The sequence below is a fragment of the Pseudophryne corroboree genome, chromosome 10 (genome assembly GCF_028390025.1).
Source record: "Pseudophryne corroboree isolate aPseCor3 chromosome 10, aPseCor3.hap2, whole genome shotgun sequence".
Taxonomy (NCBI): Eukaryota; Metazoa; Chordata; class Amphibia; order Anura; family Myobatrachidae; genus Pseudophryne; species Pseudophryne corroboree.
In genome coordinates this window covers 51,675,949-51,700,590 of record NC_086453.1, presented here as the reverse complement: position 1 = coordinate 51,700,590, position 24,642 = coordinate 51,675,949, and the positions used below count along the sequence as shown (strand labels likewise).

Genomic DNA, 24,642 nt, shown 5'->3' with positions numbered 1-24,642 from the left:
TGCTGCGATCAACTCAGAATTACCCCCAATGTGCGCAGCTTCACCATTGATGCGGAGACCGTGCTGGAAGTAAGCTAGTCACAGCCCCAGAACCGGCCACAAAAGGGAGCACCAGGTGGGAGTAAGTAAGCGGGCGCTCAGGGGAGCTCGAAGACCAGCAGGGTGGTTCCCAAACAACTACTAAGGCTGCGGAAGACACGTTTGGCTGGAAACTCAGCAGGCCACACCCCTCTTCCCTTCTCTACACATAGGGGGTGATTCCGAGTTGTTCGCTCGCTAGCTGCTTTTAGCAGCATTGCACATGCTAGGCCGCCGCCCTCTGGGAGTTTATCTTAGCTTAGCAGAATTGCGAACGAAAGATTCGCAGAATAGCGAAAAGAAGTTTCTGAGTAGTTAGAGACTTACTCACAAATAGCGATCAGTTCAGTCAGTTTCGTTCCTGGTTTGACGTCACACACACGCCCAGCGTCCGGCCAGCCACTCCCCCGTTTCTCCAGACACTCCCGCGTTTTTCCCTGGCACGCCTGCGTTTTTCTGCACACTCCCAGAAAACGGTCAGTTTCCGCCCAGAAACACCCACTTCCTGTCAATCACACTACGATCACTTCAACAAGGAAAAATCGTTTGGGCGTGAGTAAATCTACTAAGTTTTGTGTTAAAATACTAACCGCATGCGCACTGCGAACCATGCGCATGCGCATTTTTGCCTTAATCTCGGAATGACCCCCATTGTCTCTCTAGTCCCTGGTAGGCATCTGTCTGTTTGTTCAGGCTAATCTCAAGAACCAACAGACAGATTTTAATGTTTCATACACCTAAACCTTCCTGGACAACTATAAAACTGTGAAAACCACATCAAAATCTGTCCAGTGGTTTTCAAGATTGGCTCGAACAAATAGACAGATGCCTACAGGAGGCTTTCTTTTATACTATGCAGAGCTCTATAATGGATTGCAGTAGTGAGATAAAAACATTCCCTTAATCCAAAACAACAATAATCTTTACTGGTTCCACTATGGCAATACAGGATTCCTACAATGCGTAACAGGGGACTGTCATCCACATTTAATGTTTTTTTTTTTTGTTTGTTTTGGGGGGGGGGGTTATCTGCCAAAACCTTAAAACAGGGATGGGAAACCTTCGGCCCTTCAGCTGTTGTTGAACTACACATTCCAGCATGCCCTGCAACAGTTTTAGCATGGCCACATAGCAAAACTGTAGCAAGGCATGCTGGTATGTGAAGTCAGGGCTGCCACCAGAAATTTGTGGGGCCCGGGACTGACAAAATAGGAAGCCCCCCCCCCTTCCCCCCTGAAAAAAGGTTAAATAAAAATAAATATATATTTAAAAAAAAAATTAAAATTCCTATGCAGACACGAAGCCACCCCCTCAGTCTGTGTATTTAAGGTAGGAATATTTATTTATTTATTTTAGTTGAAATTTTTAAATTCCCCATCAGACACCTTAAGATCTCACCTCATTTTTCTTTTTTTAATATATTTATTATATGCACATGCATACATACATGTGCCGCTGTCTGGAGGGCCCAAGATGCTCATGCTGCTGCCTGCCTGCCTCTGTCCCCACTGTACTGCTGCTGTCCTTCATCCTCTTGCAGCTCTGTATTGAAAATGTCCCTCTCAAAATGGCCGCCGCCTCAAAGGAGACAGTTATTAAAGATACTAGAGGGCTCCTCTAGTATCTTGAATAACTGTCTCCTCTGTGGCGGCGGCCATTTTGGGAGACATGTTTTTCAATACAGAGCTGCTGGAGGATCGGAGGACAGCGGCAGAACAGCGGGGATGACAGAGGGACGGCGGCAGGCGAGCAGGCGGCTGCATGAACATCCCGGGCCCTCCTCTCTCTTCAGAGAGGCTGGGCCCAGGACAGCTGTGCCCCCAGCAACCCCCTGATGGCGGACCTGTGTGTAATTCAACAACAGCTGGAGGTCCAAAGGTTCCCCACCCCTGCCTTAAAATTACAGAAAAAAGAGCATTTTGTGTAGTAAAAAGCAACAATTAAACTTGAAATAATGACTCTATTAAACAGGGCAATGCAGTATATTGGAGCATCATTCCTGGTAATGGTTGGTTGGTTGGTTGGTTGGTTGGTTGGTTGGTTGGTTGGTTGGTTGGTTGGTTGGTGGCCAAAACTTTATTAGAATTACACTCTTTCTTGCAGTTGTGCACAATTCCTGAAATATATCCACCATTTATAATGGCCACTGGTGACACAATTCACATGTTTACTGCTCTTACTGTAAAGAACCCTGCTGGATGCTTACTGACAAATGAACTTTCATCTAATCAAAAAGACTTTGATTCTTCTGTAGAAGCCTAACTATGTTATATTTATGGATATATGTTAAAACAGAGTAACAGTGCCCGCTTATATGTGATTTTGTATAAGTATGACTAGCCTTTATCATAATTAATAATCACTATTCACATAATTACCCTTTGCTATTGTCCTGGATGGAAGTTATGTGCATTACCTAGAATATTAAAGTAATGTGTGTATTTCTATTCAAAGTAACTGTATATTCTGGTCTTTCTATGTTCTTGCATCTTACCTCAGTGCCCGACTCAGCTTGTCATAGTTCATGTGGGGTTTGCATTTCCGTATGCCCCATAGACGTGCCACCTCATCTGGGTCCTTGATGACAAACTCTCCGTAGTCCCCCTGCCAGGCGATGACATCATGATATTCCTCTTTCTGAAGAAGCTCTAGAATGAAGTGCCAGAGTTGAATTTGTCTGGAGCCCGGGCTGGATTCTGGCTTATAGGCCCAGTCAGGGAAGGCAAACCCTAAAATCAGAAGAGAGTCGCTTATGGGGATTCAGCTGTGCTTTGACAAAATGTGCTCATTAGAGGTTTTATAGATAGGAAGGGGACTAAGCAATGGAAAGAAATATAAATGCCCAAAACTCTAGGAAACTGGGCCCGAGGAGACGGACATACTTTGAGAGAAGGATATAAAGGATAGTGGTGAGATTCCGGACCAGCACACACAAACAAGATGAAAGCCATGCTAACCAAACTTGAAATAGGAACAGCAACAGCTGAGCCAAACATCAATACTTAACCAAGTAACAGTGCAGGAAGAACGAAGCACCGGGCGGGCGCCCAGTACTACGAGAAAAGGATTTACCGGTAGGTAATTAAAATCCTATTTTCTCTTACGTCCCAGAGGATACTGGGGATCCATTTAGTACCATGGGGAAGTACCACATCTCCCAAACCGGGTGGGAGAGTGCTGAGGTTCCTGCAGAACTGATTGACCAAACTGAAGGTCCTCAGAGGCCAAAGTATCGAACTTGTAGAACTTTGCAAACGTGTTAGAACCTGACCAAGTAGCTGCTCGGCAGAGCTGTAAGGCCCAGACACCCTGGGCCGCCGCCCAAGAAAAACCCACTGAGCCAGTTGAGTGGTCCTGTACAGATTTAGGAACTGGCAATCCTGCCGTGGAATAAGCATGCTGGATAGTGAGCATGATCCAGCGCGCAATTGACTGCTTTGAAGCAGGACACCCAATCTTATTGGTATAGTAAATAACAAACAGCGAGTCCGATTTCCTGTGACGAGCTGTTCTCTTCACATACACCTTCAAAGCCTTCACAACATCCAAAAACTTTGAAGTAACAGAGGTGTCGGTAACAACCGGAACCACAATAGGTTGGTTGATGTGAAACGCAGACACCACCTTAGGAAAAATTTGCTGATGGTCCTGAATTCAGCTCTGTCCTCATGGAAAATTAAATAGGGGCTCTTGTGAGACAATGCCCCCCAGCTCCGACACACGTCTTGCTGAAGCCAAGGCCAACAGTGTGACGGTCTTCCATGTAAGATATTTTACGTCTACCTCCTGTAACGGTTCAAACTAGTCCAATTGGAGGAACTGCAGCACCAAATTGAGATCCCAAGGTGTCGTGGGAGGCACAAAGGGAGGTTGGATGTGCAGAACGCCTTTCAAGAACGTCTGGACCTCAGGGAGAGAAGCCAATTGTTTCTGAAAGAAAATGGACAAGGCCGAAACCTGGACTTTTATGGAGCTCAGACGCAGGCCAACATCCACACCTGACTGCAGAAAAAGCAGGAAACGTCCTAGATAACATTCCACTGCAGAATATTTTCTGCTCTCACAAAAAGAGACATATTTCTTCCAAATACGGTGGTAATATTTAGACGTTACCCCCTTCCTTGCTTGAATCATGGTTGGGATGACCTTGTCAGGAATCCCTCTCCTGGCTAGAATCAGCCGTTCAACTTCCATGCCGTCAAATGCAGCCGTGATAAGTCTTGATAGACGAACGGGCCCTGTTGCAGAAGATCCTCGCAAAGAGGAAGAGGCCGCGGATCTTCGAGGAGCATCTCCAGAAGGTCCGCGTACCAGGCCCTTCTTGGCCAGTCCGGAGCAATGAGAATTGCTTGAAGCTTTTCCCTTTTTATTCTTTTCAGAATTCTTGGGATCAGAGGAAGTGGAGGAAACACATACACCATCTGATAGACCCACTGCAACTGCCTGTGGGTCTCTCGACCTGGAACAATACCGCTTGAGCTTCTTGTTGAGACGAGAGGCCATCATGTCAATTTGCGGATATCCCCATCGACGTGTCAAGCACCTGAACACCTAAAGGTGAAGGCCCCACTCCGCCAGGTGCCGGTCATGTCTGCTGAGGAAGTCTGCTTCCCAGTTGTCTACTCCCGGAATGAAGACCGCCGACAATGCCGCAGCGTGTTTTTCTGCCCAGAGGAGAATTCTTGACACCTCTGATATTGCTGCTCTGCTTTCCATTCCGCCCTGTCGGTTTATGTACGTCACTGCCGTCACATTGTCCAACTGGACCTGAATGGCCTGATCTTGAAGAAGAAATGAGGCCTGCAGAAGAGTGTTGTATATAGCCCTAAATTCCAGGATGTTGATTGGAAGGATGACTTCCTGACTTGACCATCTTCCTTGAAACTGCACCCCCTGAGTGACTGCTCCCCAACCTCTGAGGTTTGCATCTGTGGTTAGCAGAATTCAATTCTGAATCCCGAACCGTCGGCCCTCGATTAGGAGAGAAGTCTGTAGCCACAGATTCTGGCCTTTGGAAACTCTGGTGCATATGAAGATGTGATCCGGACCATTTGTCTAACAGATCGAGTTGGAAGAGTCTTGCATGGAACCTTCCGTATTAAAGAGCATCGTAAGAGGCCACCATCTTCCCCAGAAGGCAAATGCATAGATGCACCAATATCTGGGTTGGCTTTACGACATCCCGAACCATCGACTGGATTACCAATGCCTTTTCCAATGGAAGAAAAACTTTTCTTTCAGAAACAGTTGGCTTCTCTCCCTGAGGTCCAGACGTTTTTGAAAGGCGTTCTGCACATCCAACCTCCCTTTGTGCCTCCCACGGCACCTTGGGATCTCAATTTGGTGCTGCAGTTCCTCCAATCGGACTGGTTTGAACCATTACAGGAGGTAGACGTAAAATATCTAACGTGGAAGACCGTCACACTGTTGGCCTTGGCTTCAGCAAGACGTGTGTCGGAGCTGGAGGGCATTGTCTCACAAGAGCCCCTATTTAATTTTCCATGAGGACAGAGCTGAATTCAGGACTCATCAGCAAATTTTTCCTAAGGTGGTGTCTGCGTTTCACATCAACCAACCTATTGTGGTTCCGGTTGTTACCGACACCTCTGTTACTTCAAAGTCTTTGGATGTTGTGAAGGCTTTGAAGGTGTATGTGAAGAGAACAGCTCATCACAGGAAATCGGACTCGCTGTTTGTTCTTTATGATCCCAATAAGATTGGGTGTCCTGCTTCAAAGCAGTCAATTGCGCGCTGGATCAGGCTCACTATCCAGCATGCTTATGTTACTGCAGGATTGCCGGTTCCTAAATCTGCACAGGCCCACTCGGCATAGGTCGGTGGGTTCTTCTTGGGCGGCTGGGCCTTACAGCTCTGCCAAGCAGCTACTTGGTCAGGTTCGAACACGTTTGCAAAGTTCTACAAGTTCGAAACTTTGGCCTCTGAGGACCTTCAGTTTGGTCAATCAGTTCTGCAGGAACCTCAGCACTCTCCCACCCGGTTTGGGAGATGTGGTACTTCCCCATGGTACTAAATGGATCCCCAGTATCCTCTAGGATGTAAGAGAAAATAGGATTTTAATTACCTACTGGTAAATCCTTTTCTCGTAGTCCGTAGAGGATACTGGGTGCCCGCCCGGTGCTTCGTTCTTCCTGCACTGTTACTCAAAGTATGTCCATCTCCTCTGGCACAGTTTCCTAGACTGAGTCTGGTAGGAGGGGCATAGAGGGAGGAGCCAGCCCACACTATCAATATCAAAGTACCCATGGCTCCTAGTGTACCCGTCTATACCCCCATGGGGCTAAATGGATCCTCAGTATTCTCTATGGACTACAAGAAAAGGATTTACCGGTAGGTAATTAAAAGCCTATTTTTTTTCTAAGGGTGCTTGGCCACACCTCCTGTGATTAGGCCACACCCCCTGAAAAGTTCCTGGGCCCAGCCAGGCTCTCTACTGCCTGCCCTACTCACATCCATACCTTCATTGCTTTATATCCAGCTATCTGGAAGTAACATACCACTTCCATAATGATCTCTCTTAAAGTTGAAGGTTATAAAGTTATATACATTGCAGTATACATACTACTAGGACAGTTTATTGTTCAGAGCCAGTGACTGTGGAGGTGGGGTGTTCTTATAAAACAAAATGGCAGCATGTGTTGAACATCCTATACATTATTTTGTTAGTATAGGAATTTATTCTGATGTTCAACCAAAAAGTATGTAGATAAAATATATCTAACTGTATCAAACTCATATATTTGAGGACTATGTCCAGGTATTTGATATTGTATACTTAAGTACTGCAGCTAATGCAGTATACATCATTGATCTACAGATCTGAGGAACTGTGCATCAGGTGTCCTATAGATGAGTAGCTATGGCCTTCATACACTATGCGATAGGTGTCCTACAGATGGGAAGCCTTTGTGTACTGTGCATCATATGTCTTACAGATCTGATGCTATGGCCATCATGGAATGTGCATCAGGTGTCCTACACATAGGAAGCTATGGCCATCATGCACTACATCAGATGTCCTACAGATGGGAAGCTATGGCCTACATGCAATGTGCATCAGATGTCCTACAGATGATAAGCTATGGCCATCATGCACTGCATCAGATGTCCTACAGATGGGAAGCTATGGCCTACATGCAATGTGCATCAGGTGTCCTACAGATGGGAATCTAGAGCCTTCATGCAATGTGCATCAGGTGTCCTACAGATGAGAAGCTATGGCCTTCATGAAATGTGCATCAGAAGTCCTACAGATGGGAAGCTACTGTATGGTCTTCATGCAATGTGTATCAGAAGTCCTACAGATGGGAAACTATGGTCTTCATACAATGTGCATCAGGAGTCCTACAGATGTGAAGCTATAGCCTTAATGCATTGTGCATCAGGTGTCCTACAGTGGAGAAGCTATGGCTTCATGCACTGCATCAGGTGTCCTATAGACAGGGTCTGACTGACCCACAGGAATACAGGGGAAACCCTCCTCTAGGGATGAGGATCCAGACTGTGCACTTGAATTATACATGATACGTTTGTTACATTATACTAGGGCCGGACTGCCCATCTGGCACTTCTGGCAAATGCCAGAAGGGCTGATGGGCTGGTGGGCCGGCCTGGTCCACAGAGAGCCAGGAAGGCTGTGCTCAGCGCAGCTCCCGGCTCTATGGTTTGTCCACCGCCGCCGCCAGATGTGCACCTTTGCTAAGCAATATGGGGGCGTGCCGCGAGTCCACGACCCCTGACTCGCGACACGCCCCCATTTGCAGTGCCCCCTTTCACGGGAGCGCACACATATGCCAGGGCTAGACGGAGTCCCCAGTCCGTCCCTGCATTATATTGCACAGGGCTATGGTGTATTTCAAGACTCTGTGGAGGTGGGCTACACCCCCACTTGTGATCAACCACACCCCTAAGTATGAGCCCTAATCACTGCATTCCCCCGGTGGGCTCTTCATGTCCCAGTTCCGACACTGCCTACAGATGAGACTCTATGACTTTCATGCAATGTAAATCATTTGAGCTGGAGAAGGGAAGCTATGGCCTTCATGCAGATTACAATGGTTGAGCTAGAGATGGAATCATGGCCGTCGTGCACAGCACTGAAGTTGAGTTAGAGAAGGGAAGCTATGGCCTTCACGCAGAGTACATTAATTGAGCTAGAAATGGAACCCTGCCCTTCATGTAGAGTACATCAGTTAACCTACAAACAGGGCAGTTGGAAAAAGTGTATATCTTCCTGTATGCAGCGTTGAACACATCTCTGTGCTCATATCTGCACACCTGGATCCACTGTCATCATCATTACGCCAGTGGCGCACCCAGGGGGGGTTTCCGAGCACCCAAAAAAAAACCTCCACCAAAAAAAAAAAATATATATATATATATATATTTTTTTTTTTTTCTTTGCTGCATGAGTATTATTAATGGCTGTCTAGCATCCTCTGCAGCCTGCTTTCTTCCTGGTGGCACTTGTAAATGCTTAATAAAAGTTTACTTTATTTTAATTATAGTACATATATATCCATGTGCAATTTGTGCATACATATATACACATGTATATACATACATATATATAAACACACACACATATGATATATATACATGCGTATATATACATGTACTGTATGTGTGTGTGTGTGTGTGTGTGTGTATATATATATATATATATATATATATATGCATGTTTAATATGCTATGTGTATATGTGTATATAAATATATACATAGGTGTATATACGGTATATATATGTGTAGATATGTAGATATATATATATATATACATATATACACACACAGACACACTAGCTTTATGGACCCAGCATATACTGGGTCACCTCAGTCCCCACCCCCGTGCTTGGCTCCACCCAGTTCTGGAAACCCCGCCATGCAAATCCTGCGTTTGCCACTGTTACGCAGTGTGACTGTGACGCCTGCGCATTGTAACTGTGATGTATGCACAATACAAACAGAATCTCTCAACTGCACAAACATCGGCACTGCGTCCACTTAATCAGGCTCATTATTCTTCCACAAGCATTACCAATATCTTCCGTTCTAAATTGCATAAATATATATAGTTGTGTATAATTTCAGCAGCCCATTTATGTGAGGCAACTTCCATGTTTGTGATCCTTCACTTTGCACAAAGACAATGCGGCACATTCTGAGCTGGGAGCAAAAGGAAAAAATTGAATTTTAATACCTACCGGTAAATCCTTTTCTCTTAGTCCGTAGAGGATGCTGGGGATGCTTCAAGAACCATGGGGTATAGACGGGATCCGCAGGAGACATGGGCACTTTAAGACTTTAATAGGGGTGTGAACTGGCTCCTCCCTCTATACCACTCCTCCAGACTCCAGTTATAGGAACTGTGCCCAGGGAGACGGACATTTCGCGGAAAGAATTTATTGTTAAACCACGGTGAGCATTTTACCAGCTCACACCTCCAGTATGCCGCAGAACGTGGCATTCAATAGAACACCAGCCGACGGCATGAAGAATATGCAGCAATACGCTGACATAAACGTAACACAACCTATGTGTGTAAACACAACCAGTAACAGCATAACGCATGCTATGGTCTGACTATCGTCAGCAACAGGCTGACTTAAACACAACACACCATGGGGGTAATTCCAAGTTGATCGCAGCAGGATTTTTGATAGCAATTGGGCAAAACCATGTGCACTGCAGGGGAGGCAGATATAACATGTGTAGAGAGAGTAAGATTTGGGTGGGTTATTTTGTTTCTGTGCAGGGTAAATACTGGCTGCTTTATTTTTACACTGCAATTTAGATTGCAGATTGAACACACCACACCCAAATCTAACTCTCTCTGCACATGTTATATCTGCCTCCCCTGCAGTGCACATGGTTTTGCCCAACTGCTAAAAAATGTCCTGCTGCGATCAACTTGGAATTACCCCCCATGTGTGTAAACATACCCAATGACTGCAGATACAGTACGCACTGGGACGGGCGCCCAGCATCCTCTACGGACTAAGAGAAAAGGATTTACCGGTCGGTATTAAAATCCTATTTTCTCATACGTCCTAGAGGATGCTGGGGATGCTTCAAGAACCATGGGGTTTATACCAAAGCTCTAGAACGGGCGGGAGAGTGCGGATGACTCTGCAGCACCGATTGACCAAACAAGAGGTCTTCCTCAGCCAGGGACTCAAACTTGTAAAACTTTGCAAAGGTGTTTGAACCCGACCAAGTAGCAGCTCGGCAAAGCTGTAATGCCGAGACCCCCCGGGCAGCCGCCCAGGAAGAGCCCACCTTTCTGGTAGAATGGGCTTTCACCGATTTCGGTAACGGCAAACCTGCCGTAGAATGAGCCTGCTGAATCGTATTACAGATCCAGCGCGCAATAGTCTGCTTGGAAGCAGGAGCGCCAATCTTATTGGGAGCCCAGAGGACAAACAGAGCCTCTGTTTTCCTAATCTGCGCCGTTCTGGCGACATAGATTTTCAAAGCTCTAACCACATCGAGAGACTTCGATTCCGCCAAGGCGTCAGTAGCCACTGGCACCACAATAGGCTGGTTTACGTGAAATGATGAAACCACTTTTGGTAGAAATTGCTGACGAGTTCTCAACTCCGCTCTATCAGCATGGAAGATTAAATAGGGGCTTTTGTGAGACAAAGCCGCCAACTCAGATACCCGCCTTGCAGATGCCAAGGCAGGAACTGCAATACCACATTAAGATCCCACGGTGCCACAGGGGGCACAAATGGAGGTTGGATGTGCAGCACGCCTTTCACGAAGGTCTGAACTTCTGGAAGGGAAGCCAATTCTTCCTGAAAGAAGATTGATTAGGCCGAAATTTGTACTTTAATGGAGCCTAACTTTAGGCCCGCATCCACATCTGCTTGCAAAAAATGGAGCAAACGCCCCAGCTGAAAATCCTCCGTAGGAGCCTTCTTGGATTCACACCAAGATACATATTTCTTCCAAATACGGTGGTAATGCTTTGCCGTTACTTCTTTTCTAGCCTGAAGAAGTGTGGGAATGACTTCACTGGGAATACCCTTTCGGACTATGATTTGGCGTTCAACCGCCATGCCGTCAAACGCTGCCGCGGTAAATCTTGATACACGCACGGTCCTTGTTGGAACAGGTCCTCCCTTAGAGGAAGAGGCCAGGGATCTTCTATGAGCAACTCCTGAAGATCTGGATACTAGGCCCTTTTTTGGCCAATTCGGAACAATGAGTATCGCCTGAACCCTTGTTTTTCTTATAATCTTTATCACCTTTGGAATGAGTGGAAGTGGAGGGAACACATAGACCGACGGAAACACCCACGGTCTCACTAGGGCGTCCACCGCTATTGCTTGAGGGTCCCTCGACCTGGAACAATATCTCTGAAGTTTCTTGTTGAGGCGGGACGCCATCATGTCTATTTGGGGAATTCCCCAACGACTTGTCACTTCTGCAAAGACCTCTTGATGAAGACCCCACTCTCCTGGATGGAGATCGTGTCTGCTGAGGAAGTCTGCTTCCCAGTTGTCCACTCCTGGAATGAAGACTGCTGACAGAACGCTTGCATGTCTCTCCGCCCAGCGAAGAACTTTCGTGGCCTCGGCCAGTGCCGCTCTGCTCTTTGTTCCACCCTGGCGATTTATGTACGCCACTGCTGTTATGTTGTGTGACTGAATCAAGATGGGCAGACCGCGAAGAAGATGTTCCGCTTGCAGAATGCCGTTGTAAATGACCCTTAATTCCAGAATGTTTATGTGCAGACAAGCTTCCTGGCTTGACCATTTTCCCTGAAAGTTTCTCCCCTGTGTGACTGCTCCCCAGCTTCGGAGACTTGCATCTGTGGTCTCCAGGATCCAATCCTGAATCCCGAACCTGCGTCCCTCCAGAAGGTGAGAACTGTGCAGCCACCACAGAAGGGAGATCCTGGTCCTGGAAGATAGGATTATTTTCCGGTGCATGTCCAGGTGAGACCCGGACCACTTGTCCAACAGGTCTGGCATGGAACCTGCCATACGGAATGGCCTCGTAGGCCGCCACCATCTTCCCCAGCAACCGAGTGCATTGAAGAATTGGCACTCTTGCCGGTTTCAGAATCTGTTTTACCATGTTCTGTATTTCCAGAGCCTTCTCCACTGGAAGAAAAACTCTCTGTAATTCTGTATCCAGAATCATACCCAGGAATGACAGCCGTGTCGTCGGAACCAACTGTGATTTTGGCAAGTTTAGGAGCCAACCATGTTGTTGCAGAATCGTCAGTGAGAGCGCAACGTTTTTCAGCAATTGCTCCTTGGATCTCGCCTTTATGAGAAGATCGTCCAAGTACGGGATAATTGTGATTCCCTGCTTGCGCAGGAGAACCATCATTTCCGCCATAACCTTGGTGAAAATCATCGGAGTCGTGGACAGACGAAACGGCAACGTCTGAAATTGGTAATGACAATCCTGAACAGCAAACTTCAGGTATGCCTGATGTGGAGAATATATGGAAACGTGTATTGCAGAGCATACTACCTCCCTTTCTAGAAGAGAAGCTGGCAAGGCCGATTTGAAAAATCGGTGAGGGGGCACGTCTTGAAACTCTAATTTGTACCTTTGGGTTACTATTTCTACTATCCAAGGATCCAGGTCCGAGCGCACCCAGACCTGACTGAAGAGTTTGAGACGTGCCCCCACCGGTGCGGACTCCCGCAGAGGAGCCCCAGCGTCATGCAGTGGATTTGGTAGAAGCCGGAGAGGACTTCTGCTATTGGGAACTTGCCACAGCCTGGGACCTTTTTCCCTTTCCTCTTCCTCTTGCAGCAAGGAAGGAGGACCCACGTCCTTTTTTGTATTTAGTGGGCCGAAAGGACTGCATCTGATAGTGGGGCGTTTTATTTTGTTGTGCAGGAACATAAGGTAAAAATGAAGACTTACCCGCGGTAGCCGTAGATACCAGGTCAGTGAGGCCGTCACCAAACAAGATCCTACCGTTAAATGGTAGAGACTCCATAGTCTTCTTAGAGTCAGCATCAGCATTCCATTGATGAATCCACAATGCCCTCCTAGCCGAGACTGCCATGGCATTGGCCCTTGATCCCAAAAGGCCAATATCCCTTGCAGCTTCTTTTAACTATGCTGCAGCGTCCCTGATATGACCCGTAGTCAAAATCACGCTATCCTTGTCCAGGGTATCTATCTCAGATGACAAGTTATCTGCACACTTTTCAATAGCGCTACTCACCCATGCCGAAGCAACGGCAGGTCTGAGTAGCGCACCCGTAGTGACATAAATGGATTTTAGTGTATTTTCCTGCTTAGGATCCGCAGGATCCTTTAGTGCTGCCGTGTCAGGAGACGGAAGCGCCACCTTTTTGGACAGACGCGATAGAGCTTTGTCCACCGTGGGGGTTGACTCCCACTTTTCCCTGTCCCCAGAGGGAAACGGATATGCCACAGAAATTCTTTTGGGAACCTGTACCTTCTTGTCAGGATTTTCCCAAGCCTTTTCAAAAAAGAGCATTCAGTTCATGAGAGGGAGGAAATGTTACCTCAGGTTTCTTTCCTTTAAACATACAGACCCTTGTATCAGGAACAGCAGGGTCCTCCGTGATATGTAACATGTCTTTTATCGCCACAGTCATGTACTGAATGCTCTTAGCCAGTTTTGGATTTAATCTGGCATCACTATAGTCGACACTGGAGTCAGAGTCCGTGTCGGTATCTGTATCTGCTATCTGGGTAAATGCACGTTTCTGTGACCCCGAAGGGGCCTGAGCTTGTGACAATGCATCCTCCATGGATTTCCTCCATGTCTGGTTCTTAGACTCAGATTTATCTAATCTCTTAGTCAACCGAGCCACATTTGCATTCAAAACACTCAACATATTTACCCAATCAGCCGTCGGCGGTGCGGACACGGTCACTCCCACAGTCTTTTCTGTCCCCACTCCAGCCTCCTCCTGGGAAGAGCACTCAGCCTCAGACATGTCGACACACACGTACCGACACCTACAATCACACTGGGCTATAGGGGCAGACCCACAGCAAAGCCTGTTAGAGAGACCCAGAGGGAGTTCTGCCAGCTCACAACCCAGCGCCCAACCCGGTACTGAAACTTTATATACAATGCCTCAGACCTGTTAGCGCTTTTATAACAAAGATAATAGCACCAAATGTACTGTGCCCCCCCCCCCCCCCCCCCCGTTTTGCACCATGTTACTTGTACAGCAGTGTGGAGGTCAGGGCCAGCATCTCTGCAGCTTCTGTGAAGAGAAAATGGCGCCGGTTCGAGCTGTGAGGGCTAAGCCACGCCCCCTCACCGGCACTCTTCAGTCCCGCTCATTTTAGCATATTTATACTGGCGGGGGTCTATATTAAGTGCCCAGGCACTTTTCATATAACTTTTACCAGTTTATTTCAGGTCTACATGCTACCCAGGGCGCCCCCCCCCCCCTGCGGCCTGCACCCTGTTGGTGCCGCTGTGTGTGTGGGAGCATGGCGCGCAGCGTGACCGCTGCGCGGTGCCTCAAGACCTGAAGTCTTCTGCCGTCACTAAAGTCTTCGATTCTTCTTTTACTCACCCAGCTTCTTTTTTCTGGCTCTGCAAGGGGGGTGACGGCGCGGCTCTGGGAACGAGCAGCAAGGCGTACCAAGTGATCGGACCCTCTGGAGCTAATGGTGTCCAGTAGCCTAAGAAGCAGAGCCTTTAAAAACTCACAGAAGTAGGTCTGCTTCTCTCCCCTCAGTCCCACGAAGCAGGGAGCCTGTTGCCAGCAGTGCTCCCTGAACATAAAAAACCTAACATAAGTCTTTTTTCAGAGAAACTCAGTAGAGCTCCCCTGTGTGTGACCAGTCTCCCTGGGCATATAATCTAACTGGAGTCTGGAGGAGGGGCATAGAGGGAGGAGCCAGTTCACACCCCTGTTAAAGTCTTAAAGTGTCCATGTCTCCTGCGGATCCCGTCTATACCCCATGGTTCTTGAAGCATCCCCAGCATCCTCTAGGACGTATGAGAAACAGGCAGTAACTTTGCACCTGTATAAACCATGCGGCACAGCACGGGAGGCAAATGCATGTATTGTGTTTGCATGCAGGGTAAATACTGGCGGATTTTGCATGTAGCCCAAAAATACTGGTAAGCTTTATTCTTACGCTGCAGTTTAGATTTAAGTTTGGACACGCCCATCTCACATCTAGCTCTCTTTCCAACCTGCATTTCCTTGGGATTATTGCCAAGGTGGAAAGTTACTTGCTCTTTTGCTCAATTCACAACCCCCAATATGAGTAATGACACTGTACTGCACTGCACCCTCAATGTGAGTAATCCCATTGACAATGCACTGTACCCCCAATGTGAGTAATCCCATTGATACTGCACTGCACCCCCAATGTGAGAAATGACACTGTACTGCACTGCACCCTCAATGTGAGTAATCCCACTGACACTGTACTGCACCCCCAATGTGAGTAATCTCATTGCACTGCACCCCCAATGTGAGTAATTCCACTGACACTGCATCGCACCCCCAATGTGAGTAATCCCATTGACACTGCACTGTACCCCCAATGTGAGTAATGACACTGTACTGCACTGCACCCTCAATGTGAGTAATCCCACTGACACTGCACTGCACCACCAGTGTGAGTATTGACACTGTACTGCACTGCACCCCCAATGTGAGTAATCCCACTGACACTGCACTGCACCCCCAATGTGAGTAATCCCACTGACACTGCTCTGTACCCCCAATGTGAGTAACGACACTGTACTGCACTGCACCCTCAATGTGAGTAATGACACTGTACTGCACTGCACCCTCAATGTGAGTAATCCCACTGACACTGCACTGCAACCCCATTGTGAGTAATCCCACTGACCCTGCACTGTACCCCCAATGTGAGTAATGACACTGTACTGCACTGCACCCTCAATGTGAGTAATCCCACTGACACTGCACTGTACCCCCAATGTGAGTAATCCCACTGACACTGCACTGCACCCCCAGTGTGAGTATTGACACTGTACTGCACTGCACCCCCAATGTGAGTAATCCCACTGACACTGCACTGCACCCCCAATGTGAGTAATCCCACTGACACTGCTCTGTACCCCCAATGTGAGTAACGACACTGTACTGCACTGCACCCTCAATGTGAGTAATGACACTGTACTGCACTGCACCCTCAATGTGAGTAATCCCACTGACACTGCACTGCAACCCCATTGTGAGTAATCCCACTGACCCTGCACTGTACCCCCAATGTGAGTAATGACACTGTACTGCACTGCACCCTCAATGTGAGTAATCCCACTGACACTGCACTGTACCCCCAATGTGAGTAATCCCACTGACACTGCACTGCACCCCCAGTGTGAGTATTGACACTGTACTGCACTGCACCCCCAATGTGAGTAATCCCACTGACACTGCACTGCACCCCCAGTGTGAGTATTGACACTGTACTGCACTGCACCCCCAATGTGAGTAATCCCATTGACACTGCACTGTCTGTACCCCCAATGTGAGTAATGACACTGTACTGCACTGCACCCTCAATGTGAGTAATCCCATTGACACTGCACTGTACCCCAATGTGAGTAATCCCACTGATACTGCACCCCCAATGTGAGAAATTACACTGTACTGCACTGCACCCTCAATGTGAGTAATCACACTGACACTGCACTGTACCCCCAATGTGAGTAGTCCCACAGACACTGCACTGCACCCCCAATGTGAGTATTGACACTGTACTGCACTGCACCATCAATGTGAGTAATCCCACTGACACTGCACTGTACCCCCAATGTGAGTAATCCCACTGATACTGCACTGCACCCCCAATGTGAATATTGACACTGTACTGCACCCTCAATGTGAATAATCCCACTGACACTGCACTGTACCCCCAATGTGAGTAATCCCACTGATACTGCACTGCACCCCCAATGTGAGTAATCCCACTGATACTGCACTGCACCCCCAATGTGAGTAATCCCACTGATACTGCACTGCACCCCCAATGTGAGTATTAACACTGTACTGCACTGCACCCTCAATGTGAGTAATCCCACTGACACTGTACTGCACCCCCAATGTGAGTAATTCCACTGACACTGCACTGCACCCCCAATGTGAGTAATCCCACTGACACTGTACTGCACCCCCAATGTGAGTAATTCCACTGACACTGCACTGCACCCCCAATGTGAGTATTAACACTGTACTGCACTGCACCCCCAATGTGAGTAATCCCACTGACACTGCACTGCACCTGAGAATGTCACAGAACTCCTCTTCTAAGGCTATAGAAGTATAGGCAGGGGTTAATGACTGTTGTGAACTATTTCCTAATGACTCTTATGATCTTCATAATGTGGCTGATTAGTAATGAGGGATGAGCTATAAAACCCTGTAAATTATCCAATTTAAATACATTATTTAGTTTGTGTTCATGTTTGCCCTCTATGAAACAGAAAGAAAGAATGAATAAATAGACATTTTATATATAATATACCAGTCTTTCCAACCGTTTTAGTTTCATATTTTCAGATATATTGCATGTATTGTAACACTACCTCCATAAATACAAATTAGATTAATATCAAGTCCATTATTATTATTATTTCTATTATTATTATTATTATTATTATTATTATTATTATTTTTATTATTATCATAGACTTGCTGTTAATATCCTAACTATATTTTGCAGTCCCTTTAATACCAGTGACCCCTCTTAACGATCCCGTTCCTCATTCCCCTGTATATCCCCCTCCCCGCGCTGTCTTATAACTCCCGCACTAACCCCGCAAACTGTAAAAGACACCGTTAGACGCATTATACCGCGTAATGCTGAGCTGTCCCCTTGTATTTCGTTGACAGCAGAATAATCAGCTCTCCTGCAAACTGCAAATCCGCCGCGGACCATATTACGGAGCTGGGCAAATCTCAGCACAGTTGGACAGTGATATACTGTAATAGTAACTAACACTGCGTCTTTTTGATCCGGTTGCCCGTAAAATAGTTAAAACGAAAAATCAGTAGCTCAAAACTCCGCAACATACTGTTAGTTACGTAACTGCGTAATCAGGTTAGCCCTACAGTAGGAACTATAGTTTTCTATTGGGTCCTGTTATTTCCCAATCAGTTTATAACAATGATACAGACGTTTATGTAATATAATATATTGAGTTGTTAGAGCAAATATACTGCTGCGAATGTACATTACTACGTTGTGCATTATTACAGATAGTTACAATATCTAGCTATTAATCCGGTTGTACAGTATACTGTGTATTACTAGTTGCTGCTTATCCGTATTGCTGATAATTCCTGACCATATATATTGCATATAAACTCCACTAATAATTATCCATAAGTTATCTGTATAGTGTATATAACAGTATATGTAGACATTGGCGAGTTATTGCACTTTCTGCGCCTGATCTACTGAAAGGACCTTTACAGGTGGTCAGGGGTGACGATAGGAACTTTGTATAGTCAGGGCGACATCGGGAGAGGATGAAGATCCGACTGCCTGTGAGATTATCGTTGGGGACTGACAGTCACACGCCTGTTTTGTTTCTTTCCCCCGATGTCTTTTTACTGGTCATTCTCTCACTATCCCTTGTGTCACTTTTTCTCCCTCTCATCCCTCTATCTCACTCACTCACTCACTCACTCACTCACTCACTCACTCACTTCCTACCTGCTCTACTACCATCCAAGCTTTTTCGCTATCGATGTGCTTATCGCTGTAGGTTATCACTAAACTAAAATATGAAAGCGCCTAGTCAAATCATCTACTATATAAAGTGAACACATTTTTGGTTACATTATACTTTATACAGCTTGGAAAATACCCAGATGGTAAACTCATCGCCGTACCCTGAGAGCACACTCATACTGACAGGATCTGTACGACTAACTGCAGAGATTTTAGGGAACACTCACAGTACACCAGCAGGGTGCCTCCACTTACCTGGAGTCCAGAGAGCCGGCATAGAGGGTGTGAGCAGGATGTCAGACACGCAGCTACAGTCCATGCCTGGGTCTGCAGTCAGGGAGGAGGGGAAGGGAAGCAGGTAGGAAATACAGGGGAAGAGGGGAAGCAGGTAGGTTACACAGGGAAAGGAGAAGGGGGGGAGGGGGTAAGTAACAGAGAAGAAGAAGAGGGGGGGGCAGGTAGAAAATAGAAGAAGGATAAGAGGGAGAGTAGGTAGGTAACAAAGGGGAGGAGAAGGGGGGAACACGTAGGTAACACGGGAGGAGGAGAGGGGGAGTAGTAAGAAAACAGAGAAAGGGGGCACAACGCACGAGACCAACAGATGGAGAGAGAAACGAAAAAGTTTGAAGAAAAAGAAAGGGAGAATTGATGAAGGGAGGAAAATACAAAAGCGGGTGAGACAGAGACGAGGGGCAGGAGATAGAGGCAGCAAGGGAAGTAATAAGGAGGAAGCGGAGATTTGAGTGACACAGGCAGGAGACCAGAGATGAAGAGAAGTAACCAGGTGAGGAAGAGGAGATGTGAGTGACACAGGCAGGAGACCAGAGATGATGAATAGTAACCAAGTGAGGAAGAAGAGATGTGGGTGAGAGAGGCATGAGACCAATGAGGAAGAGGAGATATGGGGGTGACACAGGCAGGAGGCCAGGGAGGAAGAGATGTGATACAGGCAGGAGACCAGGAAGGAAGAGGAGATGTGAGTGACATAGACATACAGTAAGACAGAGGAGGAAGAGGAAATGTCAATGACACAGGCAGGAGACCAGGGAGGAAGATATGCGAGTGACACAAACATGAGACAGAGGAGGAAGAGGACAGTGTGTGGCACAGGCACGAGACCAGGGAGGAAGAGGAAAGTTAAGTGACAGAAGCAAGAGACCAGGGGGGAAGAGGAAATGTAAGTGACACAGGCAAGAGACCAGGGAAGTAGAGATATGAGTGATACATACATGAGACAGGGGAGGAAGAAGAGGTGTGAGTGACAAAGGCAGGAGGCCAGGGAGGAAGAGATGTGAGTGACACAGGCAGGTTACCAGGAAGGAAGAGGAGATGTGAGTGACACAGGCAGGTTACCAGGAAGGAAGAGGAGATGTGAGTGACACAGGCAGGTTACCAGGAAGGAAGAGGAGATGTGAGTGACACAGGCAGGTTACCAGGAAGGAAGAGGAGATGTGAGTGACACAGGCAGGTTACCAGGAAGGAAGAGGAGATGTGAGTGGCACAGGCAGGTTACCAGGAAGGAAGAGGAGATGTGAGTGACACAGGCATGTTACCAGGAAGAATGAGATGTGAGTGACACAGACAGGATACCAGGAAGAATGAGGAAATGTGAGTGACACAGACAGGATACCAGGAAGAATGAGATGTGAGTGACACAGACAGGATACCAGGAAGAATGAGGAAATGTGAGTGACACAGACAGGATACCAGGAAGAATGAGATGTGAGTGACACAGACAGGATACCAGGAAGAATGAGGAAATGTGAGTGACACAGGCAGGATACCAGGAAGGAAGATGAAATATAAGTGACACAGGCAGGTTACCAGGAATAATTAGGAGATGTAACACAGGCAGGTTAACAGAAAGGAAGAGATGTGAGTGATACAGAGGAAGAGGAGATGTGAGTGATATAGAGGAAGAGGAGATGTGAGTGATACAGAGGAAGAGGAGATGTGAGTGATATAGAGGAAGAGGAGATGTGAGTGATACAGAGGAAGAGGAGATGTGAGTGATACAGAGGAAGAGGAGAAGTGAGTGATACAGAGGAAGAGGAGATGTGAGTGGCACGGGCGGGTTACCAGGTAGGATGAGGAGATGTGAGTGACACAGGTGGGATACCAGGTAGGATGATTAGATGTGAGTGAAACAGGCATGTTACCAGGAAAGAAGAAGCGATTTAAGTGACCCAGGCAAGTTACCAGGAAGGAAGAGACGACGTGAGTGACACAGGTGGGAAACCAAATAGGATGAGGAGCAAAAAATAGAAGAAGAGAAGAGTGCCAGACAGAAACACAAGGAGAGTATAGCGGGAAAGATAGGGGTACGGGCGGAAGACAAGCAGAAACAATACAAGTAAGAACCAGATCTGTTACGTGTGCCCTGTACCCCAAATACACAATCCATACTCAGGTGACATTACAGTACATATATACAGTGCATGCTGTTAGCGATACATTTATACTACTGCTTGTGGAATCCAATATAAACCCCACTCAAATTGAAAAGAAATCTAAGTGCAACAGCGGAGCGTAAGGCTGATCCAAACCACATGCACGATATGTATTATATTCTCCACCGATCACAGACACAATAATTGCACCCCCCCCCCCTGTAATGTACTGTACACATAAAAAACAAACCAGCCAGTTCCTAAGAAATAGTTTGATGTTGTTGTGTGTGTATGTGTGTGTATACACACGTGTGCGTATACATACACACACTCATATATACAAACATACATATATACGTACAATCAAAAACATATATATACAAGCTACATATTGGAGCGTATAACAATACATGGTTTTACTCCTTGTGAAAACAACTTGATAATATAATGGGGAAATGAAGTATCCTGATCTTTGAAAGCCACAAGCAAAAAACTAGAGCCCCCGCCTCTTCTCTCACCCCCCCCCCCTGTGCTTGATCTTTTTCACCAAGTCTTCTGTGCTCCTCTCCCCCTCCCCAGCAGCCCCCCGGCAGTTTAAGACAAGCCAAAGCCAGATAATGATCAACCAAACAGCAGATGGGGTGCAGCGGAAAAGTGGGGCCCTAGGCAGAGTTTGTGTTGTTTTCACGCCTCTTGTGTGACATGCGGGCTGGGGGTGTAGTGGGAGGGGAGGGGGGGGGGGGGGGTAGTATGTGTAAGGCCCTTATTATCCCTCCTAGAGCAAACTACAGGAAACAACACTACCTTTCACTGATGCCTCATCAGCCGCTCTCAGCTCCTTCTCTCCTCCATACACCTTTCCGTATACTTCTATTTCTTCTCTTTCACTGTGTACATTACATTCTGCCCCCTCTTTCAGTGCCCCCCCTCTAATCACTAACCCCTATTAATGCCCCTCTCATCTACCACTGTCTCCTCTATAACTGCCCTCTCTATCACTACACCCTTTCTCAATGCCCCTTTCTCCATCACTGCCCCCTCTATTACTGCCCCCCATCGCTGTTACTCTCACCCCCCCCCCCCATCATTGCCCCCCTCTATCACTATCCCACTTTATAACTGCTCCCTCCATCACTGCTCTCCCCCCTTAGGCTCTTCTTCTGCATGTGTCCCTGTCCCCACTCTCTGCACAGAAGCCAGACTGGAGCACAGTTCCAATGCGCCCGGCCAGTCGGTTTATCTTCATTAAGCGCCTGTTTGTTTCTTTTCTTTTCTTTCCCCTCCCAGCTTCAATTTGAGCGGAGAAAGTATCAGAGGGAAACTGCTGGGACACAGTGCGCCCACCAGCCGGATAAATGGGAAACGGCAGAAAGACAATAGATAACCCACTGGAGAGAGGGAGACTGTGTATATTTATGGAAAGAGGGGAAAAGACTGAAATAGAGACAGAAAAAGGAAAATGTCATGGGAGAGAGAACTCAGAGAGAAGCAGAACAGGATCTAGACTCTCCCCAGATGTAACTGTATAATACATGGCACTGGATGGGGCTGAGACTTTGCCAAGTTTTCTTTAAGTTGTCATGACTATATTGTCATTGTGAAATATTATAAATACTCAGACACCTATATGTCACACGTCAATACTCAGACATTGATACCGCACACATTAATACTCAGATACACATGAGTCACACATTAATACTCAAATACATGTCACACATTAAAAAACAGAGATGTATAATATGCACATTAAAGTCGCACCTCAATACTCAGACACATAAAGGTCACACACCAGTACTCAGATACACATGTCACATACTAATATACAGATACATATAATTCACATACTAGTACACAGATACATGTCACACAGACCAATACTCAGATACATACTGTAGAAGTCATATATTAATACTCAGATACATAGAAGTCACAAATAAATACTATCACACAATAATACTCAGATACGTATAAGTCACATAGTAATACACAGATACATGTCACAGCAACCAATACTCAGATACATACTGTAGAAGTCATATATACTCAGATACACAGAAGTCACAAATAAATACTCTCACACAATAATACTCAGATACATATAAGTCACACATGTATACTCAGAAACATATATACAGTAAGTCATACCTACACATAGTAATACTCAGATACATATGTCAGACATTCATACTCAGATACATAAACGTCACACATTCATATTCAGACACATATACGTCACACATTCATTCTTAGACACATATACGTCACACATTCATACTCAGATACATATGTCATAATTTAATACTCAGATAAATATACGTCACACATGAATACTCAGACACATATACGTCACACATTCATACTCAGATATATATGTCATAATTTAATACTCCGATAAATATACGTCACACATTCATACTCAGATATATATGTCATAATTTAATACTCCGATAAATATACGTCACACATGAATACTCAGACACATATAAGCTGCACATCAATAAGCAGAACTATATAATATAAGGCATACTTTAGTACACAGTAGTAAAAGCACAAAGGCCCAGTGACCGACTGATACACTGGCCCGTGAGGTTTATATTAGACTGTCTCATATAAAATGCACACTTGGGTTGCCGCAAGTGCTGGGGGCGCTGAGTTCTCTGTTTCAGCACCTTGGACAGAGACCCACAGCCTGGTGCTGACCATGGTGCTGATCGCACAGTGTGCCCCTGCCTGAGCCTCCTGGGCTGCAGGACATTCCTAACTTCTAACACATTCCCATAGACCTGGGCAAGGCATAGCACAGGTCTAATGAACTAAACCAACATACAAAACAATAATAGAAGCCTGCCAACCCTAATGCCTGGCAGAGATCTGAGTGTAAACCCGGAACACTGATCTGTCACCAGCTGTCACAAAACAGCCTCATTTACTGGGGATTTGATGGAAACAGTTTTATTGTGTACACACAGCCACTAAGTGAGAGAAGGAGCTTCACTTCCAGTATAAATATAGGTGATGGTGCCAAGTGAGATTAGCCCAAATCTCAATCCTCACTAAAACATTAATAGAGGATTTGGGTGAAGAGAAGGAGGGCATCGCAACAAATCTGACTTGGGCAACTGCCTTTCTTTTTCCTGTACAGAACTTTATCCCCCTCCCCCCCCCTCCCCCTAACTCCTTCTCAAACACACTTCTGCCGTGATAGATGCCCCCTCCCCTCAATCCTCAGACTCTCTTTCTCTTCTAAGTAATGTTTCGTTTGATTTCGGAGGTAATGCATTTTTTAGAAATCAAAGCTTATTCCAGAGATCCCCTCTCGGGCCCCAGGACGCTCTGCCCAGATGAGAGACACCAATCATTTCCTTGTTAGTTTTGATTTTAGTTACAAGAGCTTTCAACTTGCTTAAATCTCCTGGAGAAATGTTATAACAAGCAGCTGAGGGAATACCCTTCCACACCCCTCC

General features: G+C 46.4%; 1 protein-coding gene across 1 annotated transcript in view; it reads right to left on the bottom strand.

Moving 5' to 3' along the window:
- ERFL (ETS repressor factor like) overlaps window positions 1-24,642 on the bottom strand; it is an 80,635-nt gene that overhangs the window by 18,576 nt on the left and 37,417 nt on the right. The window contains exons 2-3 of the mRNA XM_063942373.1: window positions 19,041-19,112; window positions 2,573-2,807 (exon numbers count right to left, since the gene is read on the bottom strand). Coding sequence (XP_063798443.1) covers window positions 2,573-2,807; window positions 19,041-19,104 — 299 coding nt within the window. The 5' untranslated portion in view covers window positions 19,105-19,112. The remainder of the gene's footprint in view (window positions 1-2,572; window positions 2,808-19,040; window positions 19,113-24,642) is intronic.